Raw genomic sequence first — 18,104 nt, forward strand, 5'->3', positions numbered from 1 at the left:
GAAAATAAGAAAAATAGTTATATTTGAAATCTTATTGTATCCACCAGGTTTAAGGGGACCATGCAGTTACTAATTGACAAATTGGCACCAACAGGCGCGGAACAGAGGCATTTGGAGACATAATGCTGAGGCCTTCATCCTGCAGTGGATTGACAATGGCTGATAAAAGCTTAAAAAATTTTTAAAAAGCAGCTACTAATTTTAATATATTTGTCATTTTAATTTGTTTTGTTTGTTTTTGTTTGCTCTGTACGGTTCAGCTCAATGCCGGTACTCTGTATAATAGTGTCATATCATATTGTTGGTCTGAATGCATTTATGCAGAAAAATATCATGAGATGATTTTGTTTTCTTCTTCTCTTCTTCTTTTCCTGTTTGTTTTTTCTGGATTTCATCACCTTCTTCTTCTGCCCTTTCTCCATTTCCTTCTTCTTCTTCTTCTTCTTTTTTCCCTTTCTCCTTCTTCTTCTTCTTCTAATTCTCCTTCTTTCTCATCCTCTTCTTCTTTCTCTTCTTCTTTTCTTCTTCTTAATTTCCTTCTCTTTGGTAGTAGTAATATAATATGTGACTCCCATGAAACCATATTTTCTATTTTTCTTTCTGATCTTTGCAGAACGAGAATCCGCTGTACAAGCCAGCTAGCACGGTCCACAAAAACCCTGCCTATGGAGCACAGTTTTCAGACACAGGAGAGCAAGCGCCAGCCCTGCAAGAAAAATCATAACCTAATACTGTACTATGGTGAAATGTGTTGTGGTCAACTCAAATGTTTTTTCATGATGATGTACAGCATTTGAAAATAGACAACAAAAACATGTACAATTAACTCTCCTGGCCTCTTAAGAATTATTTTAGGGACAACATATCTGTCATTGTAAATATAAAGAGGACCACTGAGAAGGGAAAGAAGGATTTCTGTGTCTTAAAGAGAGCAATAAATATAGTCCAACATTTTACTTCATTTTACCACAAGAGTTAGCTGCCATAAGTGACATCAGGACATGCTCAGCCTTGCATTACATTATTAGAAATGTCTTTTTGTACATGTAGTTTTAACCCCTCCCCAACTCCCCCCCCCCCCCCCCAAAAAAAAAAAAAAACAACAACAACAAAAAAAACATGTAGAAAAGAAAAATGAATAAACAATACAATGAATGAATACATAAATAAAAAATAAAAAAAAGTAAAAAAATAATGATGCTTTCATGATTCCATATGACATTTTTTTAGACAGAGAAATGCTTGTCTTTGTTCTTGAAATTCAACAAAGCTTCATGACTTTGAAAGTTAAGATGTCACGTAGATGAATAATAACATAAGGCAGTATGATTGAAAAGTTGGCTCTTTTTAAACTTGTCGGTTCCATATAGGCTGCATGTAAGTGTGACCGCAACATAAAGGGCGAGACTTTGCTTACGTACTGGAGAGGTCACCAGTTACTGCATAACAAAATAAATTTATTCTACGGAGAAGCCTCTTCTAAATGCAGGAACTTTTCCTAATTTTAGAGTTTGCTCTGAAATGTATTGAGATACGTTATTATGAGACAGTGAGGAATTTAGATTTTGCTCTGACTCATATTAAGTTACCTAAGTGTTGTAGGGAAAGTGATTTTAGAGTACTTGTTGAATATGTATATTTTGAGTCTTAACACAAGGAAATAAGTTGTTTGAAATGTACTATTGATGTTGATTTTATTGATGAGCATAATGTTTAAGTGGAATGGGCTATAATATTTTCCCTATTTTCACGAAGTGACGGTAGTGAATGAAAATCGCATACACTTTGCGTTACGATTTTCCTCACTACTGTCACTTCGTGAAAATAGGGACGATATGTGGGGCGATATATCATATTTTGCACTAAACTTCTCAAAATTTGAGAACTAAATATCCTTGTAATGAACATAGCCCTGTTTCTTCCAATGTTATCAATCAATTACGAGACTATCTTTGAGAATGTAATACACTTTTAGTACATGAAATTGATTTCCCTTGTAGTTACTTGTAATGGTTGAAAACAGTTTACATGTATGTTTACTTTTTAATGTGGTTTGAATATGATCGGAGCAAACTGTTAATTCAGAGCAAAATAATGGATTAAACCTTTCTCATGTTTTCAGTTGTTAATGCTTTGTTGATTTGAGAGTATTGAGAAAAAAATGACATACATGTAATACCATGAATACAAATGTTATCAAATTCATGTATGGATTTCGGGAAAACTGTTCTAGACATGTGTGTTATTAACAATGTGCCTTATTTTGTGAATTTCTTAGTGATATAACAACACAGATATATTTTACAAATATTATATTTCAATACACGGACTTGAAAGATGTTAACATGCATTTTGTTTTAATCACATTTTGTAGGAGTTTTGGCTTAGTTTTTTCTTTGGCGCTTGTACAAAAAGAAATGGGGTCTATCTTTGTTTTTATCAATCACACCTTTCTTTCTTGTTCCATATTTCATCAGTTGTAATTCATTATGATTTTATTTACATGTAGTAATTTTAAAATGGAACGTTAACACAAAATTAGTACTATCTTTAGTAAATAAGTAGTAATATTGCAAAGGAGGAGGATAATAAGAAGGAATAGGAGGTGGAGGAGAAGAAGAGAAAAAGAAAAAGGAGAAGAACAAGAAGTTGATGAAGAAGATGAAGAAAAACAAGAGGAAGAGGGATGGGAAGATAGAGAGGAAGAGTGGGAGGAGGAGGAGGAGAAGGAAAGATTTATAAAAAAAAAGAGAATGGGAAAACAATTTGATATACAAATCTTGCACTAGAGCTATGATGTTATATATATACTGCACATGGCAACAAAGTTTGTACAGTAGTTTTGTGCATTTTGAATTCAACATTTTGAGTTGCGTTCCTTTCTTCATGTTTATAATGAATGTCCATGTTAGCAATAAGAACTGCAGTAGTGTGATTTGCTTACGATATAAATATTTTAAATGATGGATTTTTAATACAAGTTTGCTATCGCGTCAATGAAGATTTGATCTACCATATTGTCTGTTTGGAGCCATTCAGGGACACTTACTATGTGTTAAAATACTTGAGGTAATGCCGTTGCGGCTCCAACAGACAATGATTTGTTTGTCTAGAGCCAAAAGGGCATTTATAGCCTGTATACTGTAACACAGGGTTAACACCCTTCTGGCTCTCAGCAGACTATATAGCACTACCGAGACGCGGAAGCAATAAAAAGTTATTGCCTTTATTGCAACACGTATGATGTATGCAAAAGTTTAATGACACAATGTCTCCTTGTTTGTGAGATAGGTATGCAGGTTATAGTTATAAAAGTGTTTATTATTGGTGTCATGAAGTAATGAAATATCGTTAAAAGGAGAGAAGTAAATGGAGACAACTTGCCTCAATATGTGTTCAATTTCTAGTTATACAATATGACTTATTATAATCTAAGTTTAAATGTTACATTCATAATTGTACTCTCACAGTGATATTTAGTGTCTAAAATTAAACTTGACATGATTTAATCCAGTATCTCCACTGCATCTTACCCACCCCTCCCTTATCATTATCAATTGTATATATTTTCTGTCTCTCTTTCTGTAACCCCACTCTCATCACTTTCTTCCCTGTCTCCCCTCTCAACCAGTCAAAACTTTAAAATTCGCTCTCCTCTATAGCCAACACCCCCTCCTACCCCATCCTTCTCTGTCTGTCTCTCCATCTCTCTCTCCCTCCCTCTCGCTCTCTCTCTATCTGCATCTCTCTTGTCTGGAATGATCCATGCTATAAACGTCTATTTTGATAATACCCACACCTGTGCGGTACTGGTGAGCGAAATTCAATAGTGTGTTTACAAAGATATATCTACATTCATTTGAGATTAATTTGAAATCTGACTAATATCCAGCGACCCATATTCTACTAGTGTTGGATCTAAATAATGTTTAGCAAATGAATATTAGACCTTGGTGTAAGTTGCCTTGCTAAAATATTACTGTAAACCGAAACTGAACCCAGCATTTGAATATAAATTCAGTAGAATATGGGCCAATGGGTTTACATACTCCGATAATGATTTGTGTCACGATATATATTTTAATTTGTTTTTATACGCAATGTACCAAAATATAATTTTCTAATCATGTAATTATTTACCACTATATGTATGATACTATGTTTGATAGAATGTATATATTCTGATGCCACTTTATCTTGTATCGTTTTTCCAAAAAAAAAGAAAGAAAGAAAATGAAGAATTTCTACACCGGTCTTTGTCTCTTGCCCATTAACTGTATACTCACGTGTTTGAAGTGCATGACTGTGAAGATGTAGGGTTTGGGAATTTCGTGAGAGAAGTGGAGAGTGGACACGAACATCTTTTTTAAGAGAATCAAAAGGTACGTGTGGAAAAGGAAGGTTCCAGTACCTCGAAGAGGGTTCTGGGACCCGTTTCACAAACCCTTTTTTCAATGACAAATTACAATAATCAGTGACAAATCTGCTGATAACCAATCAGAAGCAATTGGGATTTTAGTAGCTTATAACAAAAAACTTATCATTTGTCACTGATGACAAGTTTTGTGAAATGGGGCCCTGGTGTTCGGTGATCGAAGTGACTGAGGGAGAGGGACAAAGAGAGAGAGAGAATGAAGGGGAAAAGACAGAAAGAGAGAGAGAGAGTTAGAGGGAGACCGAGAAAGAAAGAAAGAGAGAGGGATAGAGAAGGATAGGCGTTGAAAATAATGAAGAATATTATAAATTAAACATAATTAAAAGTCGGAGGCAGGGAATGGGAACATGACTCCACTCTCAGTTTATGTTGGCAATTAGTACAATTTGGGAAAATGTTGAGAATTTGTTTTTCATAATTTGATTTGAATTTTCATTTATCTATTTATTGAAATATATTTAATCAGGATAACAAGAATCAGATATACATTGTAGAGAAATAAGCCATGTCAAGAGCAGTATATGAATCAACATTGTAATACACAGGTTTACACAATTTGTCCTTGTACATACGTTTAAAGAAATCAATATATTTAGCATATTGAAAAACAAAAGGTAAAATATTCCAGATTTTACCACCAGCGTATCTACAACAATTCTTACAACATTCAAGATTAGGCTTGGGTAAAACAATATTCAACGTATTGGCAAGTCTAGTGTTAAAACCATGTCTGTCAAAAACATAACATAACATAAGGCTGCCGGAGCTAAAGCTCGGGTAATAAAGTCCAAAGCTCTTTGGAAGCGCAAGGAGATGTTATTTCATAACGTATTATGCGCTATACAAGAACTGAACTATTATTATTATTATTATTATTATTATTACTTCATTGCAAAATCGTACCTGGGCTTTTCCATGAATATAAATTTGTCCCTTCTAGTATCAATGGATTGCCATTTAATGAATTCATTCTTTTCAAGCTATTAATATCATAATATTGAATGAAACCATATTATGTTCATGAAAATGTAAGATGAAAAGAAGAAAAAATGATGCAGAAACCAATAAATCAAATCAGATCAAATCAAGTCAAAGTTGCCTACTACAATACGTACAGCTCTTTTCTGTAGTCTTAAAAGAATATTTCTGTTTTGTACAAAACAGTTCCCCCATGCTTTTGCAGATAAATGGCGCTATACAAATGCTGTTCATCATCATCATCATCATCATACGACACAAGAATAATCTAAGATTGGCTGTATGGTACATTTGTATATTTTAATATTATTAATAATCATTCACAGAATAAGACCCTCATTCGCCGATACCCTTCCAAGACAAAACTAACGGGTCTGATGTCGTTCTTATACAAAACTAACGGGTCTGATGTCGTTCCTAGACACAACTAACGGATCTGATGTCGTTCCTAGACAAAACTAACGGGTCTGATGTCGTTCCTAGACAAAACTAACGGGTCTGATGACGTTCCTAGACAAAACTAACAGGTCTGATGTCGTTCCTAGACAAAACTAACGGGTCTGATGTCGTTCTTATACAAAACTAACGGGTCTGATGTCGTTCTTATACTAAACTAACGGGTCTGATGACGTTCCTAGACAAAACTAACAGGTCTGATGTCGTTCCTAGACAAAACTAACGGGTCTGATGTCGTTCTTATACAAAACTAACGGGTCTGATGTCATTCCTAGACAAAACTAATGGGTCTGATGTCGTTCCTAGACAAAACTAACGGGTCTGATGTCGTTCCTAGACAAAACTAACGGGTCTGATGTCGTTCTTATACTAAACTAACGGGTCTGATGACGTTCCTAGACAAAACTAACAGGTCTGATGTCGTTCCTAGACAAAACTAACGGGTCTGATGTCGTTCTTATACAAAACTAACGGGTCTGATGTCATTCCTAGACAAAACTAACGGGTCTGATGTCGTTCTTATACAAAACTAACGGGTCCGATGTCGTTCTTATACATAACTAACGGGTCTGATGTCGTTGTTATAGAAATCTTTGATCTCTCTCCTGAAGAGGAACTGGCCCTGTAGGTCCTTGGTCCCAGGCGACAGGAGAGCCAGGTAGACCGGGGTGTCTGCTCCTTGGTCTGGACTGATCATCTGCTTGACGGTCTCCTCGTCGAAGTGCGACGTGAAACTAGTCTTTAAAAATCCTGGGCAGCACTGCGTGATAATGAAATAGTCAAAGTACAGTCAAATCTGTCTATATCGACCGCCCAAGAGAAACACAAAAAGTGGTCTTTGTAGACAGGATCCTTTAGTACATGTTTCAATGAGAAACCTTTTTCAAGGGAAACAAGAAAATAATGTGGTCTTTGTAGACAGGTGGTCACTAAAGCAGGTTTGACTATATTAGCACTAACAAAAACTAACGCTCTACCACCAGAATAAATGCCCATTCAAATTATGAAGCAACAAAAACCACAGTTTATGAGTTTTCAGATGGTTTTGTTCGAATGAAGTCATCTTTAAATGCATTGGCAATAGCGTTATCGTCATCAAACACCACATCATTGTTATAAAGAATAAAAGAAAAGGATGAATGGGGGGGGGGGGGGTAACAGTGATTTAAAAACATTTATATATATTTTGCATTTGTCTTGATATCTTTACTTTTCAACATAGAAATATTGGTCTCATTCCTTAGAATTCGACATTTTAACCATAAATCTTCACAACATGTATTCAACAAAGAAAAATCTTTTTACATATTAATATTTTTCTTCACTTTCAAAAATGTTTTATATAATATGTTTGGTATTGATTGTGTTGCATTTTGTTTCAGGTTTACCAAATTCGTGACTATTTTTAATTCAAAAGACAAACATGTTTGTTTTTTTAAACTCACTGAATTTATGAGGACATCCTTTTTGCTTGAATCCTTCCTGAGAGCTTCACCCTGAATACGGGTAAGGGTCGTAACGCCCAGTTTGCTGGTTCCGTATGACCAGTCTGCAAATCCCTTTTGGACAGGTTCTCCGGACTTGATGGAACTACAAAAAAAGCAAAGTCCAATGGATATTTCTCTTGATTATTAACTTTATTCTTTTCCTTTATCTTTTTCTAATCTTCTTCTTCTACATGTACTTCTTTCTTCTTCCTTGTATTCTTCATATTCTTATTGTTATTACTATCATTAAAATCATTATCATTACCGTTATTATTATGATAATCTATTACTATCATCATTATTATTACTATAAGTGGTAGAAATTGTAGTATTAGTATTAGTAGTAGTAGTAGTAGTAGTAGTAGTAGTAGTAGTAGTAGTAGTAGGAGTAGTAGTAGTAGTAATAGTAGTAGTAGAAGTAGTAGTAGTAGTAGTAGTAGTACGTAGTAGTAGTAGTAGTAGTAGTAGTAGTAGTAGTAGTAGTAGTAGTAGTAGTACGTAGTAGTAGTAGTAGTAGTAGTAGTGTCAAAATCCAGCCATTGTGGGGGGGGGGGGCAATGGCATCATGAAATAAGGGGGCTGGGCATGGGAAATATTAGGTGGATGATATGCGAGAGAACCGTGCCATAAAATGAGGGAGGGTGTAATATCGCGTTCTCTTCACGTTGCCCCCCCCCCCCTCCTGCCTCGTTTTCTTACTGCTTCTTCTTCGTCTTCTTCTTCTTCTTCTTCTTCTTCTTCTTCTTCTTCTTCTTCTTCTTCTTCTTCTTCTTCTCTCTCTCTCTCTCTCTCTCTCTCTCTCTTTCTCTCTCTCTCTCTCTCTTTCTCCCTCTGTCTCATTTTAATTGTGACCCCTTTATCCGGGATCTACGCTATTGATATGAGAGAAATAGCGTGATTACGAAGACTTTCAAATAATCAACATAAGGCAATGTCAAATCCTTGACAATAATATTTACCACCTTTTGGAAGATGCGAATATTATAGTAGCATCTTACGTAATCCGCACATGATTTCTACAGGCAATAAAAGGTATCGAAATTGCCCTTAAATGGACTTTTCGAAAGTCTTTGCGCTAGTTTGAATGTTGCAACTACTTTCGAAATATCAAATGAATGCAATTTTGATAGCCTTGTCCATCACCCTTTCGAGGGGTCAGTGACACAAAGACGTAACTCCATTTTGGCCATTTTGAGAAAAAAAGTGGTTTATTTGTCACTGAGCACTTGGGCCTTAATGAGTTGAATGTTCACTAGCAATTGACTTCAATGGGGGTGTTGGGTGGAGTTAAGTCTTTGTGTTTCTTGGAAAGCCAACATTTTGATATCAAATACTCATTTTGGAAAAATATGGAGTTACGTCTTTGTGTCACTGAACCCTCGCTTCGAAATGTGAAAACGTTACATAGAACACGATATGGGCAAGAGGCGTATGACAAGAGGGTATTGAAAGAGCCCTTGAGTTGATTTTTTGAATGCCTTTGTGATCGTGTTTGAATCTTTTTACTCGACGAATTCTTGCATGAGATCGTTGAGCCCTTGCTCAGTGTTAACGCTTCTGAATCTCTGTTGCATCTCATTGCTCATCTTGTAGAAAGTCATCGGAGCCACTAAACTGCCAATGTGAACAACCCTGTATACATCATGTACAAAGAGAGAGAGAGAGAGAGAGAGAGAGAGAGAGAGAGAGAGAGAGAGAGAGAGAGAGAGAGGGGGAGGGAGGAGGGAAAGGGAGATAAAAAAAAAAAGGGGGTTTCTGTTGAGATTAAAGTTTGAAGTTTGACTGATGAATTATTAAATCGAAGTATGAATTGTGAAGGCGAAGAGGTGACAAAATTATACATACATTCTTTCACTTGATAGAGATTTTACAAGTCTCTTGTTCTCTTTTATCATATATATCTTTTTTTATCATATATATATATATATATATATATATATATATATATATCTTAATTTCGTTAAAACCTTCGAGTAATTTTCATTGCATGTTTGAATACACATACATCAAATTTGTAGGTGTTTTTTTTTCTTCATGTGTCTTGTTGGTCTCAAACGGATGCAGAAGAACACATTTTGGTAAAATATTTTCACCAGAATTTATTTTTGCAGTAGGGAAAAGTGTACTCTACCCCCCCCCCCTGCTCCCCCGGATCCACCCATGTTTTGCGTCCTGTCTGAAGAATCTCAAGGGCGATGAAGCGATGGGGGCTGGACAGGAAATACAATTTTTATTAGCGATAGGATACGGGAGGTGGTCCAGACGTATTCTTTTTTTGTCGTTTCTTTCCCTTCTTCCTTCTCCTTTCATCCTTTACTTTTATATTTATCAATTCTATGGGGGATAGGCCTGTAGCTATACGCCACTGCCAATGGTTATACCTACCTCCCCCCGTCCCGTATGATGGGTAGGAGCGCGTTGGTCACATTCCGAACTGCAAAGTAGTTTGTCTGTATCGTTTTCTCCGCTTGAATTGCTTTTGGTGTATCATCCTGAGAAACGTTTTTTCAAAGAGAAAGTTAGGTAAAAGTTAGGTAAAGATTAGATAAGTTATAATATTTTGATATAAGAAGTGTGCCCCCCTTTTGTTTACAGTAGAACGTTTGCCCTTTAAACTACCATGACATATTATACTAAAGTGTTAAAATAGGCATCTTCCAATCTATCATTCTACCATGCCCTTTTGAACTTTACAGAAGGCCAAGGTAATCAATTCCCCTTCGCTCAAGAATATACTATTCTTGACAATGAAGGATTTTTCACATTCAAGGCAACTGCATTTACATTACCAAATACCAATTAAAGGCCCACTGCACTACTTGTAGCTAATTGCGCCCTCTATATAACAAACAATGCCTAATCGGTGACCATTGGTCCCCCATGATCCTCTTTTTCTTATGTTAACTGAGAGCTGAGTTGATGAGATAACCACCTGTCCAGTGACCTTGCAGGGCAGTCAAATCCCTCCTGCAAACTACGGCAGATAAGCTTTAAAAGACGAATAATTACCATATGACCCCTCATATCCCCGAAACAATAATTTCTCATAGCTTTCCAAGCATGTGCCCCTAATATAAAGCGACTGAGAGCATTTTTTGTTAATCCACCCCTCGCTTCGCCCACTCGCGTTTATCTCATTAAGTAACTTATTAAAGATCTTTTTCATTCTTTCATTATAAGGGATTAAACGGAAGGAGAAAATCGGAAAGATGAATATCTCACGTTAAAGATTATGCCTGCGTTGTTGACGAGGATATCCAAGCCTCCGTCCTGTGCGGCGATGTCGTCTCGGAGCGTCTCGATACTGTCCTGATCATTGACGTCGAGTATGTGAAACTTCGGGCCGAGTCCTTCTTTCTTAAGGACATCAACGGCCTCCAAGCCCCGACCTACATATGGTTGGCATTTAATGCCATAACAAAGAAAATGCGCTCTTTGTGATTATAAAAAAACATCGAGTAGATGGAGTATACATGGTTTTTACAAATCAGAGATCGATATCTGCAATCCAATCATCCGTCTCAAATTTTGCAGAAAATGGGAGGGTTAGGGGTTTGCGATCGAGGGACAGTCTTGGATTGATCTTTGTGTCCGATCAAAATTTCTCCTGCTGTCTACAACTCAAAATCTTACCAATCGGTGTATAAGTTAATAAGTATAATGCTTGGTTCATAGTCATCATATCCGCTATAAACGCTCATCATCATGATAATTGTCTGTCTTGCTATTAAACTCGACCTGGCTCTACATAAGAAACGTGCTAGGGAAAAGTCTTTTTCAAAGTTGTGTAAAAAGCTACCTGCTATTGCAAAAATAGCTTTATTCCGTTAACCGGTTCAAGAAACTTCTGAAGTCCCCCTTTCTGGGTGTTATAAGGTCCAGGCGCGGATCCAGGATTTCTTAGGGGGGGGCCCCACTTTTTTTTGGGGGGGGTCCGAAAAAAAAAATCGTAACGACTCAGCCAGCCGCTAAATAAGCGGGGGGGGGGGGGGGGGGGGGGAAGAGGACACTTTTTTTTTTGGGGGGGGGGTCTCTAAATTTGAAAATTTGACATTTTGTTCCGTTGGGGGGGTGTAAGGTCACCTTTTTTAGGTCAGCCATTGGCATATTTTTTTAAATTATTTTTTAAATTAAAAAAAAAAAAAAAAAAAAAAAAAAAATCACAGAAAAGGGGGGGGGGGGGGGTTGCTCCAAAATACACACATAAAAAACCGAAGAGGGAAGGGTCAACCCCCTAACCCCATCCCCCCTTCCGTACGTGCCTACTCGTCTGAAAATAGTTTTTTCCCCTCCCGCGCGAAGCGCGGAAGCTTTTACGTTTCATTAAATCATTAGAAAAAGAAGACGATTCGTTGTACAGTTTTTTACTCTTAATCCTCGTCTTAATTCATCCCCCTCTCCCGCGCAAAGCTCGGAAGCTTTTACGTTTCATTAAATCATTAGAGAAAGAAGACGATTCGTTGTACCGTTCTCGACTCTTAATCCTCATCTGAATTCAGTTTTCCCCTCCTCCCTCCCGCGCGAAGCGCGGAAGCTTGTACGTTTCATTAAATCATTAGAGAAAGAAGACGATTCGTTGTACCGTTCTCGAAAATAATCCTCGTCTGAATACAGCTTTTACGTTTCATTAAATCATTAGCGAAATAAGACGATTCGTTGTACCGTTATGACTTTTAATCCTCGTCTAAATTCAGTTTTCCCCCTCCCACGCGAAGCGCGGAAGCTTTTACGTTTCATTAAATCATTAAAGAAAGAAGACGATTCGTTGTACTGTTCTCGACTATTAATCCTTTTCTATATTCAGTTTCCCCCCCGCTTCGACATTTCATTAATTTTTTAGAGAATGAAGACGATTCGTTGTTCCGCTCTCGAAAATAATTTAGATTCCCCCACCCGCGCGAAGCGCGGAAGCTTTTACTTTTCATTAAATCATTGGAGAAAGAGGAAGATTCTTCGTACCGTTGGGGGACCACCCCCACCGCCCCCCTGGCTACGCGCCTGCTGTCAGATGAACATATGTTGATACCTTGTTTGCCCCGGAAGGTCAGGGGTTTAAGGCAATACGGTCAGATCAGCACTCAGGGGTCCGCCTGAGCGCCCTAGACGGGGTCCAGGGGGCAGAGCCCCGGAAGTTCAGGAGTTTAGGCATTTAATTACGGTCAGATGAGCATTATTTTGATACCTAATTGTTACAATGGCAGGTCACTAATTGGCTTGGGGTTCAGGGGGCGGAGCCCCGGAATCTCAAGGGTTTTAGGCACTCAATTACGGTCAGATGAGTATCGAGGGGCCCGCCTAAGGGCTCTTGGTTGGGTCCAGGGGGCAGAGCCCCCAGAAGCTCAGGGGTTTTAGGCGTTTAATTACGGTCAGATGAGCATTTTTGATACCTTATTATTTGTGACACTAGCAGGACACTATTTGGCGTGGGGTCCAGGGGGCAGAGCTCCCAGAAATCAGGGGTTTTAGGCATTAAATGACCGTCATATGAGCATCTAAGGGCCCGTCTTAGGGCCCTAGGTGGAATCCAGGGGGCAGAGCCCTTAGGATTTTAGGCATTAATTTTAATCATGGTCAGATGAGCATATTTTGATACCCCATTATAATGTGACACTGGCAGTTAACTATTTTTTCTTTCCCGCTCTCTTTCTTTCTATTTCTCTTTAATATACTTTTTCAAAGAAAGTGTGGGGGGAGTTGCTCGAGGATCCCGATCCCCGCCGTTCCGCGGGCCCTGATATGTATGCATCTCAAGAAGCATTTTCCTGCCTGGCTGTAAATTTAGGAATTTGTCATTTTCCAACAAACGCATGAAGTGAGGAAAATTATCTCATTTCAGCATTATTTGTTAACCACCGTTATGGAATTATAAATAAACCACGTTTGAATTCTATTTCTCCAACCCCCCCCCCCCCCTCCGATCTACACCTTGTTGGCGGGAAAATTGCAACTGATATCCCTTACCTTTCTTCATTCTCTTTTTTTTTCCTTTCCCTTTCTCTCCTTTTTCACTTTCCCTTCCCTTCCTTATCTCTAGGTTTGCTGGGGGGGGGGGGCACGGTCATTTTGGTCCCCAACCCGCTCCACACATTGTTGGCGGGATTAACCGCAACTGATCTCCGCTTCTTTTCTCCTTTTCTTTTTTTTTTCCTCTTTTTGTTCCCTTTTAGCTCTCCTCTTTTCCTTTTCCTTCCTTCTCTCTTTTTTTTAGCGGGGACAGGGGGGGGGGGGGGGAGGCTAGGGTCTTTTGCCCCCCCCCCCCCTCGATCCACAACTTGTTGGCGGGAAAATTGCAACTGATATCCCCCCTTCTTTTATTTTCTTCTTCCTATTTTGTCCTTCCCTTTATCTCCTCTTTATCTTTTTTCTTTCCTTTCCTTCCTTCTCTTTTATTTTTTTTATTGGGGGGCCGGGGGAAGGGAGGAGGCAAGTCCTTCCCCCGATCTCCTTCTTCCCTCTTTTCTTTTCTTCTTCCTCTCCTTTTTTTTCCCTTTCTCTCCTCTTTCTCTTCTTTTCCTTCTCTCTCTCTTCTTTTTTTTTCTTTTTTTTTTTTGCGGGGGGGGGGGGGCAAGGCACGCTCGACCCCCCCCCCCCCTGGATCCGCGCCTGATAAGGTCCACTGGATTGTTTTGGCTCAACGTTTGTTTGTTTTTCGAAGTGAAATATTATTGTGTAAGTGGTCCAAGCAAGTGGAGCACATTTTGGGTTGGATACATTTTGGGTTGGATCTTTTTATAAATCGCAAAATATACAGGAGTGACCATCCAGTAATTTTATTGGGGATCACTTCAATTTCAAGTGGAAGTCCAAGCTCAAAACAACGGAATCCACCCACACTCAAAAGAGTAAAAAGATACCCAGAACATGGAGTGGATTCTGTTACAATGTCGCGTGACTTCAACATCTAAACGAGACGATCGCTAACATGACTACTAAACATGTAAAAGAGAGGATTTCCATATATTTGATAATGAAATGGAATTAATTTTTCACCATACTTTTATTTCATACAATATTAGTTCTAAAAATAACATCTAGAGACTGAATACATTTGTAAATAGCAAAGTTAGATATTTCAAAATCACTCGGCTACGTCATAAGCACTGCTGGTGTAGTGGTATCATGCAAGATTCCCATTCTTATGACCCGGGTTCGATTCCCGGGTAGTGCACTCATTTTGGAATTTCAAAATTAAAATGTCTACATTTCAATTTCACAACTAAATATTTTCTACACGTGGTCATATCAAAAATGGGAATAGAAAACTTTATTCAAAAGTTGCTCTTTTATCTCGATCAATCATTACTAGTAATTTTAAAATGTTTGAAAAGGAGATTCTCTTTGCACCTATTTGCCAAACAAGAAAAATAAAGTGAGGGGAAAAGCGAGTGAGGAAGAGAAAATGTTTTTTTCTTCAGACTTCCAAGTTGAATCACGTTTATTGCCATTTCATTTGTGCTTTTCTTGTTGGGGGTGGGGGGGGGGGCTTTGCCAAACCAACTAATCAAAGGTATCGAATACATATCAATCATTATTATCTATATAAGGCTTCCAAGTGGTACAATAAATCAGTGTACTCAATATCTAGAAAAAACTTTATGGTATTGTGTGCTGGCCATTATATACAAACCTTCATTCCTGGCCGTCAGGTAGACGATACCGTCATCGCCTAGCCTCTTACACAGACTCCTGACGATTGCCAACCCCAGGCCGCTGCTACTTCCAGTAACCTTCGGAGAAACAGAAAAAAAGTTTTAAAAAATCATTGGCGTATCCAGGGCCGGGGGGGGGGGTGACACGGTAAAACGCAAACGCAATCTGGAAATAGTTCTTTACAGACTTCTACTTGTCAAAGCTTGTTCAGCATCTATAGACGGAGGCCCAATGTTGAAGGAATGCAAGTCCTTTTTGGTAGAAGATTTTTGCCTTGGAGGTTTTTTTTCTTTTTCATTTCATGCCTGTTTGGAAGTTCGTATTTACAAAAAAAATCATAATATTTCGTAAACTACTCTTCTGGAACAGTGAAGACTTCCGAAAAATGTACCTTAAATTGTGCGTTACGAATGTGCAAACAATTACACAATTATTTTGTATTCCGAATTCGTATTTCTATATATACACTACTGTTGCAATAAGGTATTAAAATTGACCTTGAGTTTTTTTCTTGAAAGTCTTTATTTGCAATTTTGTGAGTGCTTCCTCCACCACACTCATTATCAAGTGGACATTGTTGAATCAATGTCCTTAGTAGCCTTGTAACAATATTAACAATGCCTTCTCTCCCCCCACCCCCTCTCTCTCTCTCACACACACACTCTCTCTCTCTCTCTCTCCCTCTCTCTCTCTCTCCCTCTCTCTCTCTCTCTCTCTCTCTCTCTCTCTCTCTCCCTCTCCCTTACTCACTCCCCTCCCTCTCGCCCCACCCCCTCCATCTTCGAGATTCGCATTTATACCCAAATAGATTTTTACAATTTACTGTGCGGAAAGATACCGAAGATATATCCTCGGGGGGTATTTGTCCTCGGAGGGTAATTGTCCTCGGGGGATAGTTGTCCTCGGGGAGGTAGTTTTCCGGGGGGGGGGGGTAATTTTCCGGGGGCGATTGCCCAGGGGGTAATTGTCCTGATACGGTTACTATTTTCTTCGGAGTAATGCCTCACCTCATATTCTCGCTAAAGTGCATCCCAGGTGTAAAAATAATTGCGTTTTGAATGGAAGTCCCTAATAATAGGCTCCCTTTTCTGCCAAAATGCCCTTACAAATTTGAAAAATAGATGTGGAGGCTTCAGCCGCATCCCCCCCCCCCCCACAAAAAAAAAAACATCCCGGGAGAGCGACAACTGCCAGGGAGCTAAATCTTGTCTTCTCCTATAAAAGATTCTTTTCTTACTTCTAAATATAAATGAATGACGAATATAAAACTAGATTTATTACAAAAATAAGATAGCAAAATGTTATAGATTCTTCCAGTAGCACGTGCATACTATAGAATCCACCATTTTACTGCAAAGCAAGAAGTGTGATATTTTTACGAACTACGTTGTGAAGCAATAATAGTTACGTAAATGCGATGGTAGCGTCATAAATCACTAAATGCGAACAATTCATTTTAGAGTAGGCCTACCACTGAACTTACCAAAGCTACTCGTTTCGTCATCTTTGACATAGAGCGGGATCGGATAACAATAGACTTACAACATGAAATGCCAAAAGAAAATAAATAGGCCTACTCAGTTCAGCCCTTGCGCCGCTGTGAGTGGCATACACCAAGTAGAAAATACTTTTTGCAAAGTCATATTCATGTTATATTTGGCAATTGATGACTGATCAAAGTGCATGCAAACAGCAAATTATATATGATAACCCCCTTTCTCCCCCTCTCTCTCTCTCTCTCTCTCTTTCTCTGTCTCTCTCTCTCTGTCTCTCTGTCTCTCTCTCTCTCTCTCTCTCTCTATCTCTCTCTATCTCTCTCTCTCTCTCTCTCTCTCGCGCGCCATTTGTTGTACTTTACCCTGTTCACTGTTTTCAGCGGCCAGACATTAATTGAATATATTAACCTGTATCAGGACAATTACCCCCTTGAAAATCACCCCTCCGCAAAATTACCCCCCCCCCCCCCCGTAAAACTACCCCCTAGGACAATTACCCCTGGAAAATTACCCCCAGAGAATTACCCCCCGAAGGAGTCGAGGACAACTACCCCCCCCCCTCCCCTACTCTCTCTCTCACACACACACTCTTTCTCTCTCTCTCCCTCTCTCTCTCTCTCTCTCTCTCTCTCTCTCTCCCTCTCCCTTACTCACTCCCCTCCCTCTCGCCCCACCCTCTCCATCTTCGAGATTCGCATTTATACCCAAATAGATTTTTACAATTTACTGTGCGGAAAGATACCGAAGATATATCCTCGGTGGGTATTTGTCCTCGGAGGGTAATTGTCCTCGGGGGATAGTTGTCCTCGGGGAGGTAGTTTCCCAGGGGGGGGGGGGGTAATTTTCCGGGGGCGATTGCCCAGGGGGTAATTGTCCTAATACGGTTACTATTTTCTTCGGAGTAATGCCTCACCTCATATTCTCGCTAAAGTGCATCCCAGGTGTAAAAATAATTGCGTTTTGAATGGAAGTCCCTAATAATAGGCTCCCTTTTCTGCCAAAATGCCCTTACAAATTTGAAAAATAGATGTGGAGGCTTCAGCCGCATCCCCCCCCCCCCACAAAAAAAAATCATCCCGGGAGAGCGACAACTGCCAGGGAGCTAAATCTTGTCTTCTCCTATAAAAGATTCTTTTCTTACTTCTAAATATAAATGAATGACGAATATTAAACTAGATTTATTACAAAAATAAGATAGCAAAATGTTATAGATTCTTCCAGTAGCACGTGCATACTATAGAATCCACCATTTTACTGCAAAGCAAGAAGTGTGATATTTTTACGAACTACGTTGTGAAGCAATAATAAAGTTACGCAAATGCAATGGTAGCATCATGAATCACTAAATGCGAACAATTCATTTTAGAGTAGGCCTACCACTGAACTTACCAAAGCTACTCGTTTCGTCATCTTTGACATAGAGCCGGGATCGGATAACAATAGACTTACAACATGAAATGCCAAAAGAAAATAAATAGGCCTACTCAGTTCAGCCCTTGCGCCGCTGTGAGTGGCATACACCAAGTAGAAAATACTTTTTGCAAAGTCATATTCATGTTATATTTGGCAATTGATGACTGATCAAAGTGCATGCAAACAGCA

General features: G+C 38.8%; 2 protein-coding genes and 1 non-coding gene across 3 annotated transcripts in view; 2 read left to right on the top strand and 1 right to left on the bottom strand.

Annotated features, from left to right (window-relative positions):
• LOC587915 (integrin beta-1-A) overlaps window positions 1-1,077 on the top strand; it is a 35,002-nt gene extending 33,925 nt beyond the window's left edge. The window contains exon 13 of the mRNA XM_030990085.1: window positions 614-1,077. Coding sequence (XP_030845945.1) covers window positions 614-724 — 111 coding nt within the window. The 3' untranslated portion in view covers window positions 725-1,077. The remainder of the gene's footprint in view (window positions 1-613) is intronic.
• A 4,591-nt stretch (window positions 1,078-5,668) lies between these two features.
• LOC100892458 (carbonyl reductase [NADPH] 1) lies at window positions 5,669-16,607 on the bottom strand. The gene is made up of 7 exons (XM_030990087.1): window positions 16,490-16,607; window positions 14,984-15,083; window positions 10,579-10,745; window positions 9,742-9,848; window positions 8,863-8,988; window positions 7,315-7,459; window positions 5,669-6,629 (listed from the first exon to the last, which is right to left on the bottom strand). Exons 1-7 carry the CDS (start codon window positions 16,517-16,519, stop codon window positions 6,420-6,422), a joined length of 885 nt encoding a protein of 294 aa, XP_030845947.1. The 5' UTR covers window positions 16,520-16,607; the 3' UTR covers window positions 5,669-6,419.
• Window positions 14,454-14,524, top strand: TRNAG-CCC. The gene has a single exon. It is a non-coding gene; the product is annotated as a tRNA-Gly (tRNA).
• Window positions 16,608-18,104: the final 1,497 nt, after the last annotated feature.

The sequence above is a fragment of the Strongylocentrotus purpuratus genome, unplaced genomic scaffold (genome assembly GCF_000002235.5).
Source record: "Strongylocentrotus purpuratus isolate Spur 01 unplaced genomic scaffold, Spur_5.0 spur5_scaffold_19, whole genome shotgun sequence".
Classification (NCBI taxonomy): Eukaryota; Metazoa; Echinodermata; class Echinoidea; order Camarodonta; family Strongylocentrotidae; genus Strongylocentrotus; species Strongylocentrotus purpuratus.

Excerpts from the sequence above, each read along its gene's own strand:
- LOC100892458 (XM_030990087.1), bottom strand. The coding sequence starts at position 16,519 with ATGTCAAAGATGACGAAACGAGTAGCTTTG. Across the intron at positions 10,746-14,983 it reads CCTGACGGCCAGGAATGAAG|GTCGGGGCTTGGAGGCCGTT; the intron begins GTTTGTATATAA and ends AACCATATGTAG. Across the intron at positions 7,460-8,862 it reads CTCATGCAAGAATTCGTCGA|TTCCATCAAGTCCGGAGAAC; the intron begins GTAAAAAGATTC and ends CTTTTTTTGTAG.